Source organism: Pleurodeles waltl, chromosome 4_2 (assembly GCF_031143425.1).
Source record: "Pleurodeles waltl isolate 20211129_DDA chromosome 4_2, aPleWal1.hap1.20221129, whole genome shotgun sequence".
NCBI lineage: Eukaryota > Metazoa > Chordata > Amphibia > Caudata > Salamandridae > Pleurodeles > Pleurodeles waltl.
Genome location: NC_090443.1, coordinates 134,449,639 through 134,477,037, shown reverse-complemented (window position 1 = coordinate 134,477,037; position 27,399 = coordinate 134,449,639). Strand labels below are relative to the sequence as shown.

General features: G+C 45.2%; 1 protein-coding gene across 2 annotated transcripts in view; it reads right to left on the bottom strand.

Annotated features, from left to right (window-relative positions):
* ESPL1 (extra spindle pole bodies like 1, separase) overlaps positions 1 to 27,399 on the bottom strand; it is a 434,914-nt gene that overhangs the window by 301,591 nt on the left and 105,924 nt on the right. For both annotated transcript variants that reach the window (XM_069230952.1, XM_069230951.1), the window contains exons 11-12: positions 9,055 to 9,194; positions 8,279 to 8,413 (exon numbers count right to left, since the gene is read on the bottom strand). In XM_069230952.1, the coding sequence (XP_069087053.1) occupies positions 8,279 to 8,413; positions 9,055 to 9,194 (275 nt within the window). The remainder of the gene's footprint in view (positions 1 to 8,278; positions 8,414 to 9,054; positions 9,195 to 27,399) is intronic.

Here is a 27,399-nt window from a genome sequence, read left to right as displayed (position 1 = left end):
CAGGGTTGTGCATCATTTTTAACCCTTCTTCCCATAAGTAGCTGACCAGAGGAATAGAGCGCACAGATTTCTGGAACGACTCTTTAAAATCATATAAGAAGCAATCTGTTTGCTTGGACGGCATTGGTAAGGCAAAATTTTAGCTGCTCTCTCCAGAAGATTATGAAATCTCCCGATGTCGTCTGGAGGGGATTCTACCTTTGACTGGGAAGGAGGAGGAGGAGCAGGAATAATGTATTCATCCCACTCCGAATGAGTGTCAAGAAGCTCCCCTTCTTCCTGATCCCCTTCCGACATGTCAGTGTCCTCGGGTAGTCATATCCGGCGTGGTCACATTTGTTAGTGGCAATGAGGTCGGTCTCTGACGTGGCATGGTAACCCCGGAGATGGGCGATGGCTGCTCCCCTTGAGGAGGAAAACGTCTACTGTAATCAGCCAACATTGCCCGGAGGTCAGAGAGCAACGAGGTTGGAATGTATACCCCTTCCTGATATTGTTGATCTCCTCTATAGTACTGAGGATCATAAGTTTCCTCAAATTAGTCTTCGTCCTGATATTTGACGTTCAATTGAGAGGGGCTATGGGCTGTTCCAAATGGACCCTCGTCATCTGACTCTTCATCCCCTTCTAACAAGTGAACTGGCTTAAGAGGGGTCACCTTACTAGGTGAGGTGTGCTTTAGGGTAAGTCTTTCTTGTTTTGTATGTTTTTCCCTCGTCGCAGATATAGTCTTAGTCGATGGTGGAGTCGTCGACGAACTCATGGAGATCTTGATCGTCGACTGCCTTACCGAAGAGTCTACCGTCGACGAGGCAGTCGACGATGGTAAAGCAGATACCGTTGTTACCGATGCTGCTCTCGTCGACTGTGGGGCACTTGTCAACGATGATGTCGTCGTCATAACTGTCGGTGAAACAGTGGAAGTCGTTGTGGACGGTGGGAAAACACTCACCAAGGGTCTTGTCGACAATTAGTCCATCGTTGACGGTACATTCTTAGCTGCCGAAGTAGATGAGGGCCTTTTGAGCGGCACAGATGGTGGTACAGAGGATGATTTCTCCTGCCTTTCAGAACTTCTGGCAGGACCTCTCTCCCCTTTCCCGGAAGATTTATGAGGTGAAGTAGAGGGGCTGCGGCCCTTGTAAGACCCTGAGTCAGTCTTTTTGTGGGCTTTTCTTGATTGTTGGGAAGGAGATCTTGTGTCTGATCTCGCTCTTTTTGAGGACTTTTTGGATGTTGAAGAGTCATCACTATCAGAGTCAGAGTCTGGAGTCTGTACTTAAATTTCTGCAGCCAAATTAATAATCTGCCTTCTCTATCCTTAAGAGTCTTAGAGGAAAAGGTACGACAAACCTTACAGTCCTTGGCTGAGTGGTCTGGATAGAGGCAGTATATGTAATCCTGATGAGGGTCTTCAGAATGTAGTCTTTTCTTACCACAAGTTTTGCAATTTCTGAATAAACTCTTCTTCTCCTTGTCAGACATGTCATAGGTGTTAATCCCCAATCAGTCAAAACAAGGTTTAGCAGAGAAAAAATGGCTTCAAGGTAAGCAGAGCTCTGAGGAGACTCCCTAGCGCGACGTGCAGTAGAAAATCTGAGGTGCTGGAGCTTCTCTCAGGATTCTTGAGGGTGGTGTCGTCTGATTGGTGGATGCTCAAGTTTTGCCCTTTTTCTTAAAATGACTATGATAGACTATTAAATTGAAGAGGCCTAGAGCCCTTGTACTAATATATTTCAACACTACTTGTGTAATTGTACCGGAGGCTCCCATCTCGACGACGGGGAATGATTCAAGCATGTGAATCTATGAAAGTTCCAATACTGGATTAAGCAGGCTTATATTTCTTATCTACTTTAGGGGTGATAACCCTAGAACGGACGGCTCTTTGAAAATGTCCTCAACGTGACGAAGCATGCAAGTAAGCATAGGGAGAAATTGGATACCCCTATGGGTAGATGTAAGAGTATAGAACAGGATGTCCTGTTTAACAGGGTCCCAGTCCAGCTCCTCATTGGGGAATGCAGCTGCTCTTGCCAGTACCTGCTGGTAGGATGAACTATCTTCTGGTGGTGAGGGGCATGGGGGATACAAATCTGGGTCACTGGTCAGCATGGGGTCAGGGTCACATGTGTCCCATGGATCCGGGTCATTGTGTCCCACCCAAATCTTCCCCGGTACATAAAGGGGATTCCTGAGGGTATAATCACCTGCAGTAGGTGAGGCAGGTGAATGGGGAGGGAGGTGAAGAAGGGGTTGGAGGAAGTGTATCAGCAGGAGGAGGTGGTTATGAAGGCTTGTGGGGTGTGCTGGTAGCCTTTTCCTTGGCAGTCTTCTTCGGAAAGAGTTTCCTCTGGAAAAGTACGGGGGAGAAGCAATAATGCGTCCTGTACTCTCCTGGAAAGATAGGAATACACGATCGAGATTCAATACCGTTGATAAAGAGAAGACGGAAAGAAAGGTCTCGCCCCAGAGTGAAGACACGCCTGAACCAGACGGCAGAGAGAAAACAATGCAACAAAGGAGTTGTTGCCCATGAGCAGTATCATCAAGGAGACACTTTATATGGTGAGACTCTTCTTTGAAGAAGAGCAACTTGCAACACTCCGATCCGAACACTAGAGGGCAGAAGTATGCAGAGCATGTGTATCTAAAGGCACATATGCCATCAACATATTACACATTTAAATACTACATAATACTAACACTGGGTAAATGAGCGTAAAGGCCAAATTTTGGCCAGTTTAATAAAGGTTTAATTTAGCAATGACTTCAGTTATTTTAATACATAGGCACCTGCCTACAGCCAAAGGCCAGGAGGTGTGATTGGATACAAGGGCCACAGAAAGTACAAGCATATTGTTTTCATTTGACATGCATTATAGAACAAGCATTTACAATGCAATCGACCTTGCATTTGCTAGAGTTAGAGCTATTGTGTTGTAAATTACTGTTGTTTTATGGTATGCTACTAAATGTTATGTAATGCTGTGTTATGTTATGCTGTTTTAGATCGTGTTGCATCATGTCAAGTTATGCTATGTTATGCTATGCAATGTTGTGTAATATAAGGCTATGTGTGAGCTGTCAGGACAGGAAACTCAAAGCGCCAAGCTAGGACGGAATAAACACCAGGGAGTCAGGCCACAGGCATTTTATTTTGTGAACCTCTAACGCTTTTCAGGCCCCTCAAGGGAAGTACACAAGGGGAGCAATAGCATACAAAAATTAACCTAATAAAGAGCCTTATCTTATTTTCAAGAGGGTGGAAGGAAATTAAAAGTGCATTGTATCCGTACAAAATATTCTGAATAAACAGGTAGGATTTATATAATGAGTTCACACTGTTGTGCCTGGTCATTCGGTGAATGCCATGACTGCCGAGTAGCGAGAAGCAATGAGAAAAGAAAAAAAATAGTTCACCCACGCTGAAGTATATCGGCAATCGTGCAATTATCCATGTGGCATTACAAAAACAGCCTCAACGCAGGACACATGTAAAGCATTTGCCAAGGACATCAAGCGAGTTCTGAAAGTCAAGCCCACGAACAAGTGAAAGTGATGGGCGTGAGGTGGGCGTGGTTGAAAGCCTACAATACTAACAAGTCAAAGAGCTTGAACGCTTGACCTAAAAATGGTAGTCACAACAAAATATAACTAGCAATGTAAAAGAAACAACCCTCCATCCCCTTACCCACTGCCTGGAGGACACCCTCTGCAATCTTAAACCCCCATAACCAGTGACTAACCATTCAGACAGTCTCTCTAGTAGAAGTTAGATAGGCTCATTTATTTTTAGGCCTCTGTGAGACACTAGGACAATATTCAGAACTCGCAAGCAGCTAGGGCACGTAACCTCATGAAACTCAGTTGCGAGTGTAGAGAGGCATGCCTTGCAAAGCTTTGACTTCTACCTGCTAAATTTACAGTGGCTGTCCTTTTCTCAGCAGTTACCACACCTGGTACACCCTGGATCCTTGCCCCAAAGACCTAGGATGAGATTTGGCAACTGCTGTGTGACTTCAATGGCTACAATAGATGGTCCTCTGCTCCCAAGAGGAAGCATGCTGGTAACTTCAGCAGTTAGATCCCATACATCTGATCAACCACATTTAACCCCCCCTTCAAATACCTCTGAAGTTTGGAGCAATACCAGAGCAGGTGCAGCAAGGAACCAGTATTGCCTCAATTCCTCCAGAAAAGATTGCTTATATAAGGAGTCCGTCTATGTACCCTAATGGGAGTATAGACAGTAATGTATTATTATTATTATTATTTTTGAGGGGCCCTTTCATCGATGCACTGGCTGGACTTAATCAGGATGTCGCCAATATCTGAGACAACTCCTCGTCTACAAAGGTCCTCTCAATCTTCACCTCCCAATGAAGTTGGCTTGCTGTCCCGTTCAAGGAGGGATCCACCTTAAGGGCTTTGCAGATGCAATAAACCAACCTCCTTTCATCAATCATAAGCAGATATAATTTCTCAAACGCACTCCGGGTGAGAAGCCCCTAGCCAAATGCTTGAGTCACTCAGTGTCTCACTTGCAGGTATCATGGTCTTTCATTTTTTGGTATGCCATAATACCTTTTAATTTGTTCGAATAACTTAAGTCCCTGGAGGTCGAACAAGTTACCCACTCACAACTGGTGGGCTGCCATTACTTACACCTAGCACATTCCAAGCCCAGAGGAATGTCTGTGTTCCCTATGATAGGATGAGGTGAAGGGTAATAGGACAGTCCCTTCAAGAAGATGACCATCCCCAAACAGCAAGGGTAGTTAGTGTAAATGGAGAGAAGTCCAAGTTCTATGTGTGGGATCGTCTAGGCAGCCAATTAATCTTTCAAATGTGGCACCATACTACCACTTGGCCCATAAAACACCATGATTTTCTGTAGCTGCTCGCCCCATTCCTTCATGTACTGGAGCTGGGCAGCATGGTAATCACTGGCTATGTGAAGTGTTCACGGGCCTCCGTCTGACTTGGACATTGTAATCACACGGGGTCACCACACTTCAGACACAGAACCAGCCTGGAAGGTGTAAAAACTGATTAACACTCAGATCTGCTTCAGCATTTACCAAAGGCTTGCTGCTAGAAAACACTTGTATGGGGGCAGCCTTGGACAGATCACCACCGTGAAATACACAGCAAAGTCACCACTCAGCAGGAACAAATCAATGCAAGGCAAGGCTTCACATTTTCCAGCTAAAGAAAGTTGAGTATGCTCAATCCAGACCCTCCCAATGCCCCAGAGTGCTTGTACATAATTCTCCAGCTGTTCTACAGAGTGGTTAGGATTCTCTCTGGCCCGTGGCCAGAGTCTGCTTTCATCACCTGGACATCATGCACATGTCAAAAACATTTCTATTTTGTTACTAGCCTTTGCTCTACAAGCAATATCTCCCATTACAGGCCGCAGTTGACAAATGAAATTCATAGCACTGGTCAGAATTCATAGCATTGGTCACAAGTTAAATCACGTCCCCACCACCGGAAAATCTCTTACTGAAATAGGTAGACTAAGATATACACTACTCCAACCTTCCCAACTGCTAAAAGACACACAGATCAGCACTGGCACTACAAAGTAGCAGAGTGGCTACTGGTCTCACTCAAGTGACAGACCACTAACACCTACCCCACAACCACTAGCAGTGACCCAACACAGGGTAACCCCGGAGAGCCTGCATGACCAGGAGCCCACAAGACGTATCGACTTGTGTAAGGAAATGCCTTTTTTTGTATGGCCACCCCCACGTTTTTCAACTAATGCTTCTGGTTTTTCAACTCTAAAAGGGCACTGAGGCCTGCTAATCAGACCTCAATACCAGTGCCCTGCCCCTAAAGTGTATGTAGAATTAGCTTTACCAAACTGGAAACGCCGAATGACCAGCAAGCCCATTGTAAATGGTGCACTGGTGCCCAGGTCATGAACGTTAGAGGGGTATCCCAGGGCTTGCAGCACTGATTGTCCCTTCCTGGAGGTCCCACAAGTAAAACAAGCCCTATGGTCAGCCACTGTATACTGGTAGAGCAGTCGCGCACTGCCAGCCTGACTACTGCCATTGGAAGCAATAGCAAAGCCACCACTTCCCCTGTAGATGTGTGTAAAACACAACTCTGGCAGGCCTACCGAGTCCTAAAGGCAGGGTGCAATACGTGACACAGGCAGGACATATACTTTGCATGTCCTGACAATAAAACACACAAAGATGCAGTTTTGCTGAGGAAACTTTTTTTTTGACCAATCGGCGAGTACAAGGTTACACGCTGATCCCTTAGCTGTGCTAACTCCTCAACAGTGCGACCAAAGTGGGCACTCCAAGGTATAAAACAATTTATATTAAGCTAGACTTGAATCTCAAGTCAAAATAATGTCACTTGTTGCAGTGTGTAGCTTTTGTAAAGCTGCCACTCTGTTGCCTTTATCTACTGTGCATTCCCGGGCACACAGGGAGCCTGCCCCACAAGACATCTTTCTGCCCTCCTGGAAAGGCATGTCAACAACTCTCAGGAAGAACAGAGGGATTGCAGGCCTTGGAGGTGTCACCTTCCTCCTGCAGGAAGCCTCTTAGGCGTTGGCCCCAAAAGGCGGGCTTCAAAGGTGAAGCTGCATTTCAAGGGCCGATGGGGAAGGACTGCCCCATTTTTGAGGTAGACAAGCTGGTACAGGGAGCAGAGGGGAAACCGAGCCAAGTAATATCCAAGGGAAAGCTGACTGGCCTCCTGTTTGCCAGGGACACAACAACTGAAGGAGCCTGCTGGGGCACGTTGGTAGTCGAGAGCCTTAAAGCCGCTACCACCACCATGTGCAGCACCGAGGACTAAGCCATGATGCAGAGTTGAACCAGGGTTCACTGAGCCCAGGAGTAATGTGGAGAGTTGCTAGCACCCTCCGACGAAGAGTTATTGATACAAGAAGAATTGCCCTGTAACCGTGACAAAGGGTGACTGGCAGCCTAGTGGCAACTAGGCTTCGACCAGAGAGGACTTTGTGGGACACTGACCCTGCAACCAGAACACCCTCACCAACTTCATGGACAGAGGAATTCCTGCAGGAAGGCCCCCCAACAGCATTACATCCACAGCATCCTCAGAGCACCTTCAGCATCCTTCTTCCCTTGCATCAGGACCACTTTTCAGAATTCCACAACAGCACGGATAAAGTGCCTGAAACTGTTGAAGCACTGCTTCCCTTGTGAAGCTAGCTGTTCTTGAGGACCTTTACTGGACCCTCTGACTAGCTCGTTGTCTGAGTTGGTCTCCCCAAGTACTTCTAACCAACCGCACAGGTTTTCCTTGAAAAAGTCTGTGTGGAAATTTGTTGACTTTTTCAAGGCTTGTAAGTGGTTGAGTGAAACTGCTTTGACTTATTATTGCTTGTGAAAAATAGCTCTTGAACCTTTTGGTGAATCTTTTCTGTTTTAGTGTCTAAATTCTTATAAAAATACAGTCCATTTTAATAAATTGGTGTTGGATTTATTGTGTTGTGTTGATTTTTTTCTTCCATTGCTTTATCACTGTTTAAATGCTCTACACTAGTTCCTCTGTGTAAGTCTTGCTGCTCAATCCCACAGCTACCCAGGGTTGAGCTGAGGGTTGAGCTGAGGGTTTTAAATATTAACCCTACTGGACCTCAAGGGGTTGGTAAGTATTACACAGTGAGCCTGCACAACCACACCATACCATACAATACAAACATCTGTGCATTTGTGGGCACATACCTCAATATCAACAAAGTATTTGCAGACCAGCACTACATGACTGTTAGTTTTGGCCTTTGAAAATACTCTAAAGTACCTTGGCGAAAAACTTCCAAAACCAGGATTCAGTTTTTCCATAGAGCTTATCATCAAGTTTTAGGGATACATCAACAGTATGCCCATAGGATAGCAATGGTCCGAGTCCCTGTTAAACTAGAATAAAGAACCTAAGACGTAGGAACAATAAATGCTTTTGGGGTCTGAAATGTGGCGCAGTCTGGTACTGAAAACAAATTTCAGCTTCTGGTATTAAACAATTTACCAAAATGCAATAAAAGTCATTTTTCTAACATTAAAAACTGAGTGGAATAGTATTGTGGCCCCAGACACCACTAATAAAGCCATTGTTTAAATGAATGCCCATTAACCTGAGGCCTCACTCCACAAAAGCAATGTAGCTTCTCATAAAAAACAACAAGACACAAAAGGCTTCCAAGTATTTTAAATTCAACCAATCTCTAAATACAGCCTGCATAAAATGAAAACTAATTTTATAATTTGGCACATACCTTAGCATAGCTGGGACATCCCAGTAAGAACAATATCTTGGAAAGATGACACAAGACATTTACAGTAGCTAAGCAGTCCTCAAGCGCATTGGAGAGTCTTCGAAGCAGGAGATAGCATTCAATTGACTTAAGTGGCTGCAAAGAGGTAAGGCAAGTCAGAGCAGAACTCCAAATGAAAAACTGGAAAGCAATTTTCTTCACAGATTATTTAAAGGCAATGTATTAATTTAAGCCATGATGGGAACCCTTTCGCCCTTCAAAAACATTCAAGACATTTACATTAGGCACCTAAACACCCCCACCTCTAACGTCTTCCAAATAACCAGGCCTTTACTTTCAGGTACAGGTAAGAGGACATTCAACTAATAAATGAGAATGCAAATACAACCCCTTAGCCCATGTTATCAGCTCTACTCCTGCTCCTCTAGTCAGGCTAACAGACTTGCAGCACCATTCAGAAGTACTCTTCCCACTGCCATGTAGCCTTCCAAAGACAGCATCAGCCTAGACCTCTATCTAGCAGATGTGAATGTGCACCATAACATAAACTAATAGAATGCACTTCTGAACACACTTCGGTAGACAAAATAGCAATTTACATTTAAAAAATACCTTCAAGTGCAACCAATTGAGTAGGAGTCCTCCAGGACAGAGCAACCTGGCAATTGCGTCATTAAGTAGGAGGTATGTGACATGTATCGGAGAACCCTTCACAGAACATAATTTGGAGTGCTACAAAACTAGGCTAGTCTTGACTTAAAAGAGCTATACTTTACCTTCCCAATGAGTTTGTACAGAGCTCCCAGAATTTGTAGTGATGCTATGGTCTGCTCAGTGCAGCGCACTTTTGGAACATGTTGTGAAGAAAGAACTTTCTTCCAGAGGGAAAGGGCTTCATCCAGGCACTTCGACTGGTCTAGAATATGCAATGTGAAACAGGTGAAAAAGGGCCACAGCAGGCATCAATGCTGTAATATTTTCCAACTGTACTCAAAGAAACAAAAGCTTCACGAAATGGTACTGAATAATTAGGGGCACGACATGCATGGTTTGATTATTTCCACAGCATTCCAGAGAGGTCTACCTAAAAACAGCCATGAGGCACTATCAAAAATTAAGTTTAAATAGCACATTTAGAAACGTACAGAATAAAAAAAAAGTTACTTACGTTGGGTAACTATCTTTCTAGTGGATATTCTATCTGCAGTTTCCGTACCTGTTGAATATCTCAGGTTTCAGACTGAATCCCGAAACCTTTCAACAGCTCTCCACACCAGCAGGGGCCACATACTTCCCTTTGGTGCTGGAAGTAGCATCCTCATGACACTACTGGAGCCATAAAGCATCCTTGTCAGCACACCGATGTCGGTTTCCCTTCCATTTTTTAGCATGTGTTTGGATTCCCTCTAAATCATTCTCATTCATTCTCCTCAGTGTAGTACAATTTACAGAAATGACAGAAATTATAGAATCAGGACCTTCATAAATGGTTTACTTAATAACCTGCCATGAACAGGAGGAGGAGTGTGGGTCGGTGAGGACTCTTCAGGTGGACAGAGTATCCATCAGAGATATAGTTACTCAACTTTACTTGGAAGGAGTCTTCTACCTGCAGATCCCTCACCTTTTAAAAAGTTACCCTGAGCATTACCCAACCAGGAGGTGAGCGAGCAGATGGCTGGTTATACCTAACAAATCCTGGAGAATCAGCTTGTGTGAAGTAGCCTTCTCTTCGCATTTCAGAGTCCAAAGAGTAATACTTTACAAATGGTGGGAGAGAAGCCCAAGTTACCAACATGCAAGTCTTTAAAACTTGAACTCTTGCTAGTGCTTGTAGAAGACATTGCTCTGGTGAAATGAGCCCTGATGCCCTCCGCTAGTTATGAGGGCAGGCAACACATTTTGATGCACAAGATGATTTAGCTTGACAATGTCCTCTTGTGAATTCTCTCATCCTTTATCTACCCTACATAACCAATAAACATTTTGTTTTCGATTCTAAACTCCTTGGTGCCGATGATGTAGAAGCTGACTGCTCTTGGGGTCTAGTATGTGGAGCCTCTCCTCTTTAGTAGGGTGCGGATGTGGAATGAATGCGGGCAGTGTAATGGATTGATCTAGGTGAAAGGGCGTGATCACAATAGACAGGAAAGCGTCCTGGTTCTGGAACTAGCCTGGGAGGAGGGCAGGACTTGATTCCTGAAACTCACAAGTCTTGCTGGCTATAATTGCAATAAGAAAACTGTTTTGAATGTGGGAAATTTTGTAACGGCTCAAACGACGAACACATGAAGTCAAAATAAGATTACGGTCCCATTGTGGCATTATGAATGGGTGAGTGTAAAACATGTTTGTGAGACCGTGCAAAACCTCATGTCTACATGGGACTTACAAATGAACTGTTGGTCTGGGAGACAGAGAAAGGACAATAAAGCTGATAAAATCCCTTGACTATGCCCACTGAACACTTTTGTTGAGCCAACAAAAGGAATACATTTTAAGATGTCGGTTAAACGGGCCAGAAAAACAAGTCACTTACCTTCGCTAATGCTTTTTTCTGGTAGAAACTATCTAGCCGCAGATTACTCACTAGGCATCAAACTGGATCTAGAAAATCTTTAGCACTACCTCTGCACGTCAGTAGGAGGCGCTGTTTGCTCCACACAGTCATCTGGATCAGAAGTGATGTTAGTGTATTTGGCACCACTCAGAGTTCCAACATCTCATCCGGACTAGTTCTCTAATAAAAAGGCAGAGCCGTGAAAAAAAACAACCAGTGTGCATCATCTACCAACCTTTTTGATAAAAATCCCAGTTTGCAGAGCAGAGGAGGATACAGACTTCCAACAGCAGATTCTTCCCTTTAGAATACATACCGAAACAAAACATTCCTGGGGGGAGAGGGGGCTGGGAACTGGCCTAGACTTAAAAGCAGAGATGTGGAATTCCAATAGCCTGACACCTGGGATATATTGTTTGGGGTCAAGGACAACAAGTTTTCATATTTATTTTGTCCTTAGGACGAGTATGCCCAACCCCCTGCAGCACAAACACTTTGCCTACCAGTTTACAGAGAAGGGAGCTGTCTGCAATTGAGTTAATATGTGGGTTGATATGTTAATGATGTTCCAACTTCTATTTATGGTTAATTAAAAGCCTTTATTATTCGGGTGAGCACTGTAAATAAACATTTTAAGGTCACTGTACTACTGACAGTAGTTCCAGTAAAAAATAAAAAAAAATTTAAGTGTACACATTTGTTTGAAAAGTTTAATATGAGGCTAAGTATAATGCTTCCAGAATGCTCTGATAAGAAGCAAATGTTTGTAGAAGCTTGTTAGCAAGAGTGGTGTTCAAAATAAAATGTTCAGAAAGAAATGCAAGTAGTTAAATAAAAAAAAAAAACGTTTCGCTCCTATGAAATTTTAGGTGCTATTTCTTCAAAGTGTCATTGAAGCGTCATTTAGTAAAATGTGTTGATCCATGTTAGTCTTTCCCAAAAATGTTCCTAATGGAAAATCAGTGTAACCATTTTCAACAAGATTATGGGAAGCATTGTTTCGTCTATGAGTATCTTGTTTTGACATGGCTTTAACAATGTTTTGGGAGCTGCCAGGCTCTCACCATTATAACAAACACTGGCAAAAAGAAAAAAAGAAAATAAAGTTTCTGTCTCAAAAAGCACACATTGCCACCACTGCCGTCACAAAGGCCCCGCAGCCCCCTTCCAGGGGGGCCCCCTCAGCACAGCTCCTGTCCTAAGTCTGGAGGGTTGTTGGGGTCCTCCATGTTCTTTGCGGGGCCCCCCCAGTTGCGTTACGCCACTGATGCCACAGTAGTTCCGGACACTGAACAAAACAACTGTGTGTGCCAATATGCTCCTTGTGGAAGAGTAGAATGCAATCACTCACAATGAAGCCAGCCGATAGAGAGAGAAAAGAAGTTTAACAAGCATTTGCAATGCAACGGGTCTCGCATTTCTCAGAGTTAGAGCTATTAGCAGTTGTAAACTCCCAACCGGACTTTTCTTGCCTCATTAAATGGAGAGAAAAAAAACGAGTGCGATCACGCTGCTAAACAAGCTAGATCGCGCTGTGAAAAAAGAGAAAACGTAGTCTACAAACCAGACGGAAAACAGCAAGCCTCGTATGTTTTCAGTACTTGGTCGCTACGCTCGAGGAGGGCTAGCCACCGGAAAAGGCATGACGTATGCATGCCTTCCACTAATGAAAGCAAGCAGATTTTAAAAGGCAAGCCCACGAACCAATGAAAGACACTGACGTGACATGGACGGGGATCCGAGCGTTTTTCTAACTACTACAGCGTCTCGCAGCGATACGCAGGCTCGACCCTAATAAAAACAAAATGTCTTTGCCAGACCTAATTAGAGATCCAATTCTTCAAGAAATTCACAAAAGTGCAGTCGTGGTATATCTATTTTATTTAAAGGCTTTCATGAATTCACAAGAACTTACAAAAGTAGACCAGAGAATTGTACTCCTAGAAAATATTTGCTCATGGGAAAATCTATTTGGCGTTTACAAGTTCACTTCCCCTCCAACCACATTTTTCCCAAACCCTGGAAGAACTTCTGCTTCTGCCATTGTCAGAAGTACATTTTCAACCTTTCTCATTTTCAGAAAAGATTAAACAGCTGGTAAAAATCCTTGAAACATGCAAGTTAGTAGGTTTGCAGATTCAAAGTTATTCCAGCCCTTGAACTCTTGCTTACTGCTTCCTCCAGTCCCAGTATGTAGACCTGGCAAAAGGTGGCAAAATAAGGAAATTGCTATAGTAGGGATTTAAATTGCAAGTATTCAAGCTCTACTATAGTAGCAGCCCTGGCATAATAAGAGAGGCTATTATCAGAGCTCCTACATTATGAGATTGTTGCCATAATTTGTCGCTGCGCTAGATGGCACCAAAGGGGCAAGTAGATTTTTTTTGCATGACAAGTACATTTAAGAGGCAACCTGTCCCATGGACCAGTAGATATTTTATTAATTGCCACACCCATGAAAAAGTCCTGGAGAATAGAATGAATTAAACACCCATCACGACTGACCCAACTGTCGAAGCAGTAGCACTTCCTGAACGTATGGAGGGACATCCAGGAAGCAGATAGCCAGATGTCCAAGACAGTTACTCTGCTCACTGATGCAGTTCTGATTGCTTCAGCCCAGGTAGAGTGAGACCACAGGCCCTCAGTGGGCTGCTGGGCGGAATTTGGTAAATCAGTAGAATTACTTCTAAATTCCTCCGCTCTGCCAGCAGAAATAACTACTTTAATCTGCAAAGGTTTCTTATGAGTGCACAGTTCTAGGGCCGTTTTTTTGTTGTTGTTTTTTGTTAAATATTGGGCACAGTTTAGAATCGTATTTGAACCCTCATTTAGGTCAGACACGTTAGGAATGGACAGAAATCGTCCCTTCCAACACTTAGTGTGTCATTATTAAAAGAACCTTTAATTTTACTAGTGTGGCTATAAAGGACATCGTCATCTCCCAGACTGGGAAAATGGTATCCCTTAAATTAGGGTAAGAAACATATCTCCACTTACATGCACGTAATTCAATTTACATGTACTTTTGTGTTGTGTGCATTCTTCCCGGAACAATCAATCATAAACAAGGTAGGACTTGCCTTGTTCCTGTTTAGACACTAACTTTTGACAGTGAATAGGCCAGTTTGTTAGGGATCCTTGGACTTGATAAATGCCCATGACCTGAATAGGCAATTAACCCCTTGTAAGCCATGGACGTAATGGTTACGTCCGTGACGGCGCCTCTCAGGCCTTTCCTTTCATGTCTCTGCAAGCATTTCTGCTGCCCAATCGCGATGCGTGGCATAAAACCCCTAGACACAGGGATAGTTTTTTTTTTTTTTTGGTATGGCTATACCCCCACCCCAAACAAATGGGGGCCAAAGTTGTTCTGCCCACCAGTGGGCAGATGGGGCAATTACCCCCAATCCACACCTCGGGGGGGCAGAAAGTCTACCAGATACCATGGAATTAAAAAAAAAAAAAGGAAAATTGTGGGGGGGTGGCTACCAACCAGTATGGGCCTGGTTATGCCCCCACCCCAACTGAAGGGGGTTAGTCTTTCAGGCCCCCCACCCCCGCACACTAAAACATCTTATCCTACGGCAAGCAAGAGGACAGTTGATTGTTTTGGTTTTACATTTGGGCTATGAGAGCGGGGTTACTCTCAAAATTGTCCCACTTAGAATGGTGAGGGCTGCACTTTTTTTTTAACTTTGGGACGCTGCCATGTAGAAAAATCCACAATACCGAGACATATCTGAAAACTAAACATCTGGTTGATTCCAGGGTGGTGCGCTTCACATGCACCCTGCACCATTTTCTTACCCACAATGCCCTGCAATCCTACAACTTTGCTGGAAATCACAAATTTTTCCCACATTTTTGTGATGCAACCTTCCGGAATCTGCAGGAATCCAGAAAATTCCTACCACCCAACATTGTCTCATCTATACCGATAAAAATTCTGCTGCACTTGTCAGCCTAAAAATGTTTTTTTCCCCCCCAAACTGCCCTTTTGGACCCGCTTTGATTCCCCCTCAATTTCGACATGTTATTGGCTCTTCCCGGTCTCGGGCACTTGGCCCACCTACACAAGTGAGGTATCATTTTTACCGGGAGACTGAGTGGAACATTGAGTGGTAGGAAATTTGTCCCAGTGCAGTGATCCCACACAGAAATGTGGGAAAAATGTGATTTTTTTAGCTATATTTGAGGTTTGCTGAGGATTCTGGGAAAGAAAACATTGGGAGATCCACGCAAGTCACACCTCCCCGACTCCCTCGGGTGTCTAGTTTTCAGAAATGTCTGGTAGTTTCCCTAGATGGCTGCTGTCCAGATAGCGTTTTGGGGCATTTACTTTCACAAGCACTAGGCTTACCCACACAAGTGAGGTACAATTTTTTGGTGGGAGGGACGGGGGGACGCTGGGTGGAAGGAAATTTGTGGCTCCTCTCAGATTCCAGGTTTGCTAGGGTTCCCTACTTGCGGTTGAGCTCGAGGCCAAAATCTACAGCTAGGCACGTTGCAAAAAACATGTCAGATTTCAATGTAAAAATGTGTTGTGTCCATGTTGTGTTTCCTGTTGCGAGCATTAGGCCTATCCACGCAAGTGAGGTACCATTTTTAATTAGGAGACTTGGGGGAAACACAGAATAGCAAAGCAAGTGTTATTGCCCCTAGTCTTTCTCTACATTTTTTCCTTCCAAATGTAAGGCAGTGTGTAAAAAGAGGCATCTATTTGAGAAATGCCATGTAATTCACATGCTAGTATGGGTACCCTGGAATTCTGAGATGTGTAAATAACCACTGCTTCTCAACACCTTATCTTGTGCCTATTTTGGAAATACAAAGGTTTTCTTGATACCTATTTTTCACTCTTTATATTTAAGAAAATGAATTGCTGTATACCCGGTATAGAATGAAAACCCATTGCAAGGTGCACCTCATTTATTGGCTCTGGGTACCTAGGGTTCTCGATGAACCTACAAGCCCTATATATCCCCGCAACCAGACTAGTCCAGCAGACGTAACAGTATATTGCTTTCAAAAATCTGACATCGCAGGAAAAAGTTACAGAGTAAAACGTGGAGAAAAATGGTTGGTTTTTTTCACCTCAATTTCAATTTTTTTTATTTCAGCTGTTATTTTCTGTAGCAAACACTTGTAGGAGCTACACAAATTACCCCTTGCTGAATTCAGAATTTTGTCTACTTTTCAGAAATGTTTAGCTTTCTGGGATCCAGCATTGGTTTCACACCCATTTCTGTCACTAACTGGAAGGAGGCTGAAAGCACAAAAAAATAGTAAACATGGGGTATGTCCCAGCAAAATACCAAAATTGTGTTGAAAAATTGGGTTTTCTGATTCAAGTCTCCCTGTTCCTGAAAGCTGGGAAGATGGTGATTTTGGCACCGCAAACCCTTTGTTAAAGCCATTTTCAGGGGAAAAAACCGCAAGCCTTCTTCTGCAGCCCTTTTTCCCCATTTTTTTAAGAAAAAAAAAAAAACAAAAACACGAAATGTTCGCTGTATTTTGGCTAATTTATTGGTCTCCTTCAGGGGAACACACAGAGTCTGGGTACCGCTAGAATCCCTAGGATGTTGGTAAAAAAGGACACAAATTTGGCATGGGTATCTTATGTGGACAAAGAGTAAATGAGGGACTAAGCTCAAACTGCACCAAATAGCCAAAAAGGGCTTGCCACCTGAGGGGGAAAAGGCCTGGCAGCGAAGGGGTTAACAAGGGCAGACACATGTTCGTGCAATGTGGATGGATTAAGCCATTGAACCTATGTAGGAAAGCACCCTTTTTTTTTTTTTTTTTTTTTTTTTTTTTAACATGGTTAAGCACTACTTTTTGCCCGATATATAATCTGAATTCAACTGAAAGTCCATTGGGTTCAGTGTATTGGACACACAACGCTTTTTTGCACCCACCACAGAGCCGCTGAGGGTATACTGTGGGTCCTGCTTTGTTCCTTGCCCACTACTTATCTTAACTCCTGAAGGTTGGTCCTGTAAGTCGCTGTACTCTACCTGTTTGCATAGCTTGCTGTTTCTCCCATAGCGGAACATTGTAGAACTCACCAATTGCACAGTCCACTTTTTAAAGTGAAAGGATTTCCTATTTAAAATGTACTTAACCGAATTATTTTTCTCTGATGCCTAAACATATATAAAAGGTATTTGCTATTTTCATCAATTGGCGAGGATATCCTTCTTGAGTTGTGCGTCTCATTTATCGACTTGTGTGTATTTGTCTTGTACTCCTCTGTGTTAAGTCTAAGGCTACTCGACCACACTACCCCTAAATAGAGCTCCTTGAGATTGCATAGCACGCCCTGTCCACTCACTGGGGAACCTCTGGATCATTTACACAGTATTCACATACCACAAAGGGCCAGCTTCCTACAGCCTACATTCCATCTCAGTAATGGTTTCATATCTAAAAGAGGCTCCCAATAGTAAAGGTTATGACCTGGGTCACCTCTAGGTGTTTAATTCTCTGAAACCCTTCCTGTCCAGTAGAACTTTATCTAAGAAATAACTCCACCCCCCCCCCCCTCTCCACACCACCTCCCCACCACCCGTACTAACTTTGGTGTTTTCAACTACCCCCAGCCCCTAGCTAACTGCTAAACTTACCTTGGTTGGGTTCATTATTTCACATTCCACTTTCTTAGTATATGGTTTGCCCCCCTTTTCCCCATAGGGCCCCGAATACTTTATGCTATTTCTGTTGAGTATTTTGAGTATATGTTGTGTGTAGATATCTCCAAAGGAGCTATACAGTGCAAGTCTAGTAGTAGTGCTGTAATAAATAATCCTTTATTTTTGCAACACTCGTGAGGATCTTTCTTGTGAGCTACTGTGGTATTGCAAGTGCTTTACATGCCTCCAGGATAAGCTTCAGCTGCTCGCCGCAGCTATCCCTAGAGAGCTTTAGCTATCTGGACAACTATTCACGATCACTAAGGGTTGCCTGGACTCAGTATAGGGTGCCACAACAAAGGTGCAGTCCATAAATGGAGTCTGCCTCCTACACTCAGGGGTTCTGGATACCAGACTGTGCCCAATCCGAAGCCAATAGGATCACTTAGGCCCAGTCATCCTGCTCTTCTTGAGAACTCCAGCAGGAGTGGTATTAGCACAAAGGCTTAAAGGAGGTCCAAGCCCCACTGAGATGGGAGGGTCTCCAAGCAAGCGCAGCTTTGGAAACTTTGATGTGTTGAAGTGCTGGCACTGCATGTTCTCTGCTGTGTCAAATAGACCTAACTAAGGTTTTCCCTAATCTCAGAAGCATACTTGCACCACCTCTGGGTGGAAACGCCATTTGTGATCTGCAAGGCATCAATGGCAGATGTTTGCCTACCCTGGTGTTCATAGATCCCGCCAGGTCTAGTACAACCTGGAAAATGTCCAGACTTGTCCAGCCATGTCCAGAGGTGAAGATCCTCCTGACACAAGGTCCACAACTTTAATAGAAGGGCACTGGTGAGACCAAAGGAGACCACAGCAAACTCAAAGTGTTTGTGGCTGGCATAACAACGATGTGGACATATGCATTCTGCAGGTCCAGCACCACAATCTAGTCTCCAGGACAGACAGAACCTAAGCCAATGTGACTACCATGAATCTTTCTTTTTTCAAGAAATAGTTGAGAAGGCACAGGTATAGTAATAGAGCAAAGCCTGCAATCCTCCTTCAGCACCAGGAAGGGACAGGATTAACACAAACACCGTTCTGGTGTGGGCACCTTTTCAATGGCACTGTTGACCAAAACACCCAGAGCTTCCTGGCGATGCCAACAAAGATGATCTTCAGTAAGTCATTCTTAGGATGGTGAGATCGGTGGAGGTTTCCTAAAAATGGTATAGCGTACCCCTTGTGGATGACACGAAGCACCCATTTTTCGGTGTTATTGCTGATGTGAGCAAATGGGCTGTATTATGTGGTGTGGTTGTGCAAGCTTACTATGTAATACAATTACTAACCTCTTTAGGTCTAGTAGGATTCGTCTGTAAAACCACCAGCTCAATCCTGGGTAGCTGTGGCACTGAGCAGTAAGGTCTACACAGAGGAACTAGTGTAATATATTTAAATAGCTCCAAAACATTAGCAGAAGAAATCTGAATGATACTCAAGAAATCAGACACCAATTTATAAAAAACAGCTGGTGCAGTCTTCTTCGGTGCAGCCTCTTTTTGCTGGTCCCTCTGTGCAGCAGGGCGGTCTTTCTCCCAAGTCAGTCAAGACCTGAGGTAAGGATGCCAGGGTTGCTCCTTTTGTGATCAAAAAGAGCCCTCAGGGCAGGATGCAGTTGGTACCCAACTGCTACCAAATTCCCCTCCCACCTGGTGACCATTTTCTGTGGAGTGTGGCATTGGGCTGTCCCAGGATGCATCATTCTGCCCACACCCCTGGCGAACCAATATGGAAACTCAACTGCTCCCCCACCCCGCCAACCTGCCTGCCTAAACAATGAGGCAGCCCTCCTCCCTAGTTTGATACATCTGCCCTTCAAAAGTTGCTTCCCCTTTGAAACCAGTCTTTAGGGCTAACACCTAAATGGCATCCAGCAGGTGGGAGTTAACACCTTCCTGACCTGCAATCCCTCATTTATCTTCCTGAAAATCACTGGCACGTCTCTCCAGGAGGGCAGTCCCGTGGAACATGATCCATGTTTGCCCAGAAAGGCACAGGAGTTTTAATTTCGACATGAGGTAGAAGTCAAGCTTAATGTAAAGAGTTGTTTTATACCTTGGAATACCCACTTTGGTCACACCGTTCAGGAGTTAGCATAGCTGTGGGGTCAGCATGCAACGTTGTACTTGCCAAATGGGCACCCATGTCTTTCGCATGTTTACTGTCAGGACATGTCAACTACATGTCCTGCCCCGGTCATATGTTGCACCCTGTCTTAAGACTCTGTAGGCTGACCAGAGGTGTGACTTACACAGATGTAGGGAGGAAGTGATGGCTATGCCATTGTTTTCAATGGTAAAGTCAGGCCTACAGTGCAGGATTGCTAATCTAGTCTGCAGTGGCACACTGGGGGACTCTTCATTTGGTGGACCATCTTGGTGGCACTATTGCCCTTGTAACTTACATGTCCTGGGTATCAGGCTACCATATACTAGGGACGTACAGGTAGGTCAACCATTTCCAATTGGGTACAGTCAATTCAACATATATTTTAGAGTCCGGGCATTATTCTGAGATGCACCGATTTTTTAGTGCTGGGAGACCTAAACCTACATCTGGGTGACAAAACAGATAAAGCGGACCAGTCCCTAATGAACAATTTACTTACCTCTGGTAACACATTATCTGGTAGAGACTATCTAGCTGCAGATTCCTTACCTTTGAATTCCTTGGCATCCGCTTCGAATCAGGAATTCTTGCTGAGCAATACCCTGTGCGCGCCGTCGGGTGGCCTCGTTCGGATCCACGTACTTCGTCTCAATGTGGCGTCATCAGCGTCGCTGGAGCAATCTGTGACGTCACAGTCTATAAAGGCACCACCCCGGCGTACGTCAGTTCTTTTTACTCACAAACTTCCACGCCAGAAGCACAGAGTCATGGATAGAACCAACAGTTTGTGCAAAACTAGGGCCCTGAAAGGGATAAACACTAATCCTACTAGACATATCCGCAGAGCGGGGAGGCATGGATGGGTGTAAGGAATCTGCAGCTAGATAGAGTCTCTACCAGATAATGCCTTATCAAAGGTAAGTAACTTGTTCTTCTGCTAGAGACTTCTAGCTGTAGATTCCTTACCTTTGAATAGATACGCAAGCCATAACCTCCTGGCGGTGGGCTGTGGATAAATCTCCTTTACACTTAAAAGTCCTGTAGGACAAACGGGCAAAGTGTCCGTCCCTCCGGACCTGATTGTCCAGGCAGTAATGTTTTGCAAACGTGTGCTAGGATGCCCAGGTTCCTGCCTGACAGAAATCCAGGACTGGTTCGCCCCAAGCTAGCGCAGTGGTAGCAGCTTGGCCCCTGGTAGAATAAGCCCTGAAGCCCTCAGGAGTTTGCTTTCTTGCCAATGCATAGCAGATCTTAATAGCAGAGAACAACCCAGTGCAAAATGGTTCATTTCTGCACTGCCCGACCCTTCTTTGCTCCCAAGTACCCCACAAAAAGTTGGGCATCCACCCAGATTATTTTGTGCAGTCAAGGTAGAACACCACCGCTCTTTTTGGGTCCAGCCGGTGGAGTCGCTCCTCTTCTTTAGAGGGATGAGGGAGAAAATAAGGTGGGCATGGTGATGTTCAAACACAGATGAAATTGTGTCAGCACCTTAGGGATGAAAGAGGCACGAGTTCTTAGAACCACCTTGTCTGAAAATACAGTGAGATACAGAGTCCTGAATGAAAGAGCCTGCATATCTCACTCACCCTCCGGGCAGATGTTATTGCCACCAAGAGGGTGTCTTGATGGTGAGCAGACAGAGGGGACAGTTGAGTAAGGGCTCGAAGGGAGCACATAAGAGATGTGAGGACCAGATGTAAGTCTCATTGAGGCATTAACAAAGGGCGTAGGGGGAAACATAAGTACAAGCCCTTTGAGGAATCTTTGTACAATGGGAGATTTGAAAATTGAAGGCTGATCAGGCAGCTTAAGGAATGCCGATAAGGGAGAAAGATAGCCCTTGAGTACCCAAGGCAGAACCCTGCTGGGCAAGAGATAGTATAAAGGATATCAGAAAGAGAAGCAGAAAGAGGATCAATAGACCTCTCTGTACAATAATATACAAAGCGTTTGCAACAGCAGGCGTGTACCATCTTAGTGGAGAGACGCCTGGCTGCCAAATTAACTTTACAGACTTCATGAGGAAGACAAAAAGCCATCAACTGCCACCGCTCATTCTTCACACATGAAGGTGCAGAGTTGACAGGTTGGGGTGGAGAACCCTGCTACTGCGACAGACAATCCTCCCGAAGGGGTAGCCTGATTGGAGGATCGATGCTCAATTTCAGAAGCTCGGGATACCAGACTCTCCGTGCCCAATCTAGAGTCACTAAGATTACTTGGGCCCGCAGTCGTTCTTGATCTTCTTGAGAACTCTGGGAAGAAGTGCAAAGGGAGGAAATGCATACAGTAGGCCTCAATACCACTTGCGACAAAACGCGCTGCCAAGCAACTGCAGCCTTGGAAACTCAAACGCGTAATACTGCTGACATTGCGCATTCTCTGCAGAGGCGAACAGATCTAACCAAGGCTGTCCCCACTGCTGAAAGAGCCCTTGCGCCACATCTGGATGGAGATACCATTCTACATCCACTAGGCACCGATGGCGGAGTTAATCCATCCTATCGTTCAGAGAACCTGCCAGGTGTTGAACCACCAGGGTAATGCCCTGCTGTTCCAGCCCTTGTCAGACGCAGAGCCTCTCGACAAAGGGTCCACGACCCCACACTACCCTGCTAGTTGCAGTACCACATTGCAGGGGTGTTGTCGGTGAACACATGCACTATCTTCTAGAAACCGGTACAGAAACCGGTACAGAAACCGGTACAGAAACCGGTACAGAAACCGGTACAGAAACCGGTACAGAAACCGGTACAGAAACCGGTACAGAAACCGGTACAGAAACCGGTACAGAAACCGGTACAGAAACCGGTACAGAAACCGGTACAGAAACCGGTACAGAAACCGGTACAGAAACCGGTACAGAAACCGGTACAGAAACCGGTACAGAAATGCTTTCAATGCCAGTCGGATCGCGCGGAGCTCCAATAAGTTGATAAGGAGTCCGTATTCCACCAGAGACCTCTGATCTACACCTCTCCCAGATGGTTGCCCATCCCAGAAATGGCGCATCTGTCACTACTGTGAGATCTGGCTGGGGAAGGGAGGAGTCTGCCTCTGACCCAATTGCAGTTCACTAACCACCACTGCAGATCTTTTGCAGTTCCTCCAGAGATCTGAACTGTGTCGGTAAGATTCCCTTGATACTGCGCCCACTGGAACCTCAAGTCCCACTGCAGAGCCCTCATATGCCACCTGGCATGCTTGACTAAAAGGATGTAGGAGGCCATAAGTCCCAAAAGCCTCAGTCTCTCTCTCACCGAAATCCAGGATAGAGGCCGAAACATGGGTATCATAACCTGAATTTCCTGGGCTCACTGCTTGGGAGAATAAGCCCGAAACAACATTGTGTCCCAAACAGCTCTGATGAAAGGGAGCTTCTGAGAGGGAGTCAGGTGTGACTTCGGAACGGTTATAGTGAACCCCAGCAAATACAGGAGATCTGCCGTAGTCTGAATGGTGATAACCAGAGCCTGTGGAGTAGAAGCCTTCAACAGCCAGTCATCGAGGAAGGGGAAGACCGAAACCCCCAACCTGCACAGATGAGCTGCTGCCACCGCCATAACCTTGGTGAACACCCAAGGGGCACTGGTGAGACCGAAGGGGAGCACAGTAAACTGAAAGTGCTCGTGGCTAACCTTGAACCGCCAATAATGCTGGTGGGCAGGCAGGATGGGGATATGAAAATACGCATCCTGCACGTCCAACGCTACCATCAAGTCTCCTTGGTTTAGGGCAGACAAGACCTGATCAAAAGTGAGCATCTTGAATTTCTCCCTTTTGAGGAAGAGATTGATGTCTCACAAACCCAGAATGGGGCAAAGACCCTTGTTCTTTTTGGGGAATCAGAAAGTAGTGGGAAAAACAACCACTGCCTACTTCTGACAGCAGGAACCTTTCTATAGCTCTCTTGGCCAAGAGAGCCATAACTTCCTCGTGGAGCAAAATTAAGTGATCCTCCATCAGCCGTTCCTTTAATGATGGCATAGAGGGAGGGAAAGACTAAGGGGAGGAAACAGTCCTCCTGTATGATCTGCAAGACCATTTGTCCGATATTATGGACTACCAGTTAGGGATATGAAATCGAATCCTCCCTCCAACTGGACGCGTGTGGTCTTGCAGAATCACACTAGGAGGACTTGGGCATGCAGAGGATTGGGGCTGGTTTGTTGCAGACCACTGGCTAGACCCTCTGGGTCTAAAGGTACCACGACCTTGTCCTCGCACTGGATCCTGGGAAGGAGGACAGTGGCTGATTTGAGGGTGGCGTGGTACCCCACACCTTCTGAAGCCCTGAAAGGGGCAAAGGCAGACTGCTGACGAGCTGGCACCAAGAGGCCCAGGATCAGCCCTGGCATCATTTCCACAGAACTGTGCATTGAACTTTGACGTACGAGTCGCCTTGACGGCCAATGGACATGACAAAGTGAAAGCTCTCTTGGACTACTACTTCTTGTGCCTCTTCCCCAAGGACCTCAAGTGCGAAGCAGGGGACTTGGGGCTCCTGGAGCGGTCCTGCAACCTCCTCCTCGAGCAGGACCGTGACCTCCTAGGAGTCGTGCCAACCAATGTCAACTGCTGGGCCGCCATGAGCTTCAGAGGCTGCTCTCAAAGCTTTCAGGGCCATGGCCCAGCAGTCGGAACACGACTGAGTCGTGGTCTCTGTCGAGGCACCAGAGACATACCTAGTGGGGGTCCGTCACTGACATGGCGCAATAGCATGCACCACATGGCTTGAACCCAGTATTCCTTGAGAACATCTTACACAGATGAAAAAATCTTCAACAAAAAGTCGAAAAAGGCCTCCCAAAAAAGGCAGTGGGTAGCTCGATCCCAGACCTGCGCTTAACAGGCGTGGAAGGAAAAGAACTGACGTACGCGTGCCAGGGTGGTGCCTTTATAGCCAACCGTGACGTCACGGACGGCTTCAACAACGCTGACAAAGCCACGTGGAGTCGAACTATGCACGTGGATCCGAATGCGCCACCAGACAGCCCACCCAGAGTATTGCTCAGCAAACAATTCTGGATTCGAAACCGACGCCAGGGAATTCAGAGGTAAGGAATCTACAGCTAGAAGTCTATCAGATTGAGGGCTTTTCAGCTCTAGAACAAGCTCTGATTAATAATCTTTCCACTCATACAGCACGGCATTTACTGGACCCTATTTTTTCGAATTTAGGTACCATTCAATCATATATGCCTTTGCCCCTAACATGGTCTGAATCTAGCCATCCTGTGCCCTTTTTCCCATTCGACTCCCAATTGCTTGGTAATACCAAACGGCCCAGGTCTCATGGGAGAAGCTGGGCCAAACTAGAGGTTTAAAAATCGAATGCTCTACTAGAGGAATCACTGTCTGCTTTAGATAACTCAGTAGATGGTGCAGCAAATAAAATAGAAAATTGGATCAGAATCGGAGCAGATAAGCTAGCACCCAGGAGCCGGAAAGGGCCGTCCTAGATCCTTATCCCTGGCTCCATGGTTCACAGACTCCTTATGTAAGGAGAAGAAAAACTATAAAAAGATAGAGAGACAGTGGATTAAAGCACACAATCAAGATGATAAATGAATTTATAGAAAAGCATTAAGAGTATATCAGGATGATTGCAGACAAGCAAAGCCCGCTCATTTCATTGAGAAAAAAAAAACCCACAGAAACCAAATATTGCCCTAAGACCCTCTATAAGGTGGAGAAGTCTTTGTCAGACTCGTCTAAGTGACCCCCAACATCTCTCACACCCACAATTCGGGGAGATATCGGACTTTTTTATTAATAAAGTTGAGGCCATTAGGAACACGTTTTTGTGCACAGGAAAGACTTATGATTTTATAGACACTTTTAGCGCCAGCACTTTAATAACTCATTTTGAGCCTATTGATGTATCGTTTGTACAGCTTGAATTAACCTTGAAATCAGGTTCCCCTTTGGATTCCTGCCTTCCTAATATCCTAAGCACGCTCACACAACAAAATCTAGAGCCAATTGTCCATCTACTAAATCTGTCTTTATCGAATGGGGAAGTTCCTACTTGTTCGAGAACAGCTTTAGTCACCCCACTGCTGAAAAAGCCTAATGCCGACCCCCAGGTTTTGTCCAATTTTAGGCTCATATCCCATTTATCTATTTTCTCCACACGGTTATAAAAACATGTGAATCTGCAATTGATAAGACTTAGAGTTGAATGACTTACTCCACACCTCTCAGTCGGGCCTCCGGGCAGGCTATACAGTAGTACTGAATCAGCTCTGCTGGAGGTCACAGAATTTTTGATACATAAATTAGATTTTCAAAGGGGGGAGGGGGGGGAGGGGGGGGGAGCAGGGGGGGGAGCAGGGGGGGGTGGAGGATAGCTGCACTACTGCTCTTATACGGGGCAAAGCCCTTGTTTGGATAGAAGCCTTTTTGAAAGATTGTTTTTTTCAGGTCCAATCTGACCAATCCAGATCCAAGCCAGGAGCTCTCGTGTGGAGTTCCACAGGGTTCTATTTGGAGCCCACTACTTTTGAATCTGTATGTGAGACCACTGGCTAATATTGTTGAGTTCTGGTCTTACTCTTCTCCTATGCGGATGATACCCAAATTGTGGTCTACCTGTCTTCAAAGAACAGGTCAACCGTGGCTGTACTTCCCCCTCAGTCTTCAGCAGGTGCCAGATTGGATGTCTGCAAATTCTCTGAATGGGGAAAAAGACTACCATTATGGGCCCCACACCTCTGGCTGACATCGTTGGGTGCTCCTTCACTTCCTGCTGCTTCAATAAAGAGTCTAATAGTGTGGCTAAATCAGGAGCTGTCCATGAGGAAACTGATAACTATGAGGCAACATGTTTCGGCATTTTAAAATGGCTAAGAAGAACGAGTTACTTACCTTCGGTAACGACTTTTCTGGTGGATACATTAGCTACCTGTGGATTCCTCACCTCATGAATACTCCCATGGCGCCAGCATTCGACGGAAATCTTCTTACTAGTCTCTGCACGTCGACGAGGACGTCACTGTCGCCCACGCGACGCCGTCTGACGTCATACAGGCAATAAGAGGTCCTCGACGACGTGCGGACGTCAGTACCAATCATTTTTTACGTGCATGAGAACAACCAGGCAATGCAATGAAAGAGCAAGGCAACATCCATTATATTGTAAAAATACACCACATTGTATGAATAACTGTAAATCTTTTTATGTACATATATATATATATATATAAAACTCTCTTTTAAAATATATACACACCAAGTATATACACAAAGATATATACATATATATATATATATATATAAATATATTATATATACATCTATTGCACCCTCAAAGACCAAGAGGAGCGCACTCAAGGATTACTTGGTAAGACCAGAAAGGCAACGGGGAGGCGGGTGGGACCGTGAGGAATCCACAGGTAGCTAATGTATCCACCAGAAAAGTCGTTACCGAAGGTAAGTAACTCGTTCTTCTGATGGATACAACTACCTGTGGATTCCTCACCTCATGAATAGAGTCCCAAAGCAGTACCACGCCCGGCGGTGGGTGCCTAAATGGTCAAACCAAGAAATCCTGCAGCACTGACCGTGCAAAATGGCCGTCCCTTCTAACCTCAGAATCCAAACAGTAATGTTTTGCAAAAGTGTGAAGGGACGACCAAGTTGCGGCCTTGCAGATGTCGACCACAGGAACACCTCTGGCCAAGGCCGAAGTGGCCGACTTAGCTCTGGTGGAATGAGCTCTAATGCCCTCAGGAGGATCCTTCTTTGCCAAAGAGTAA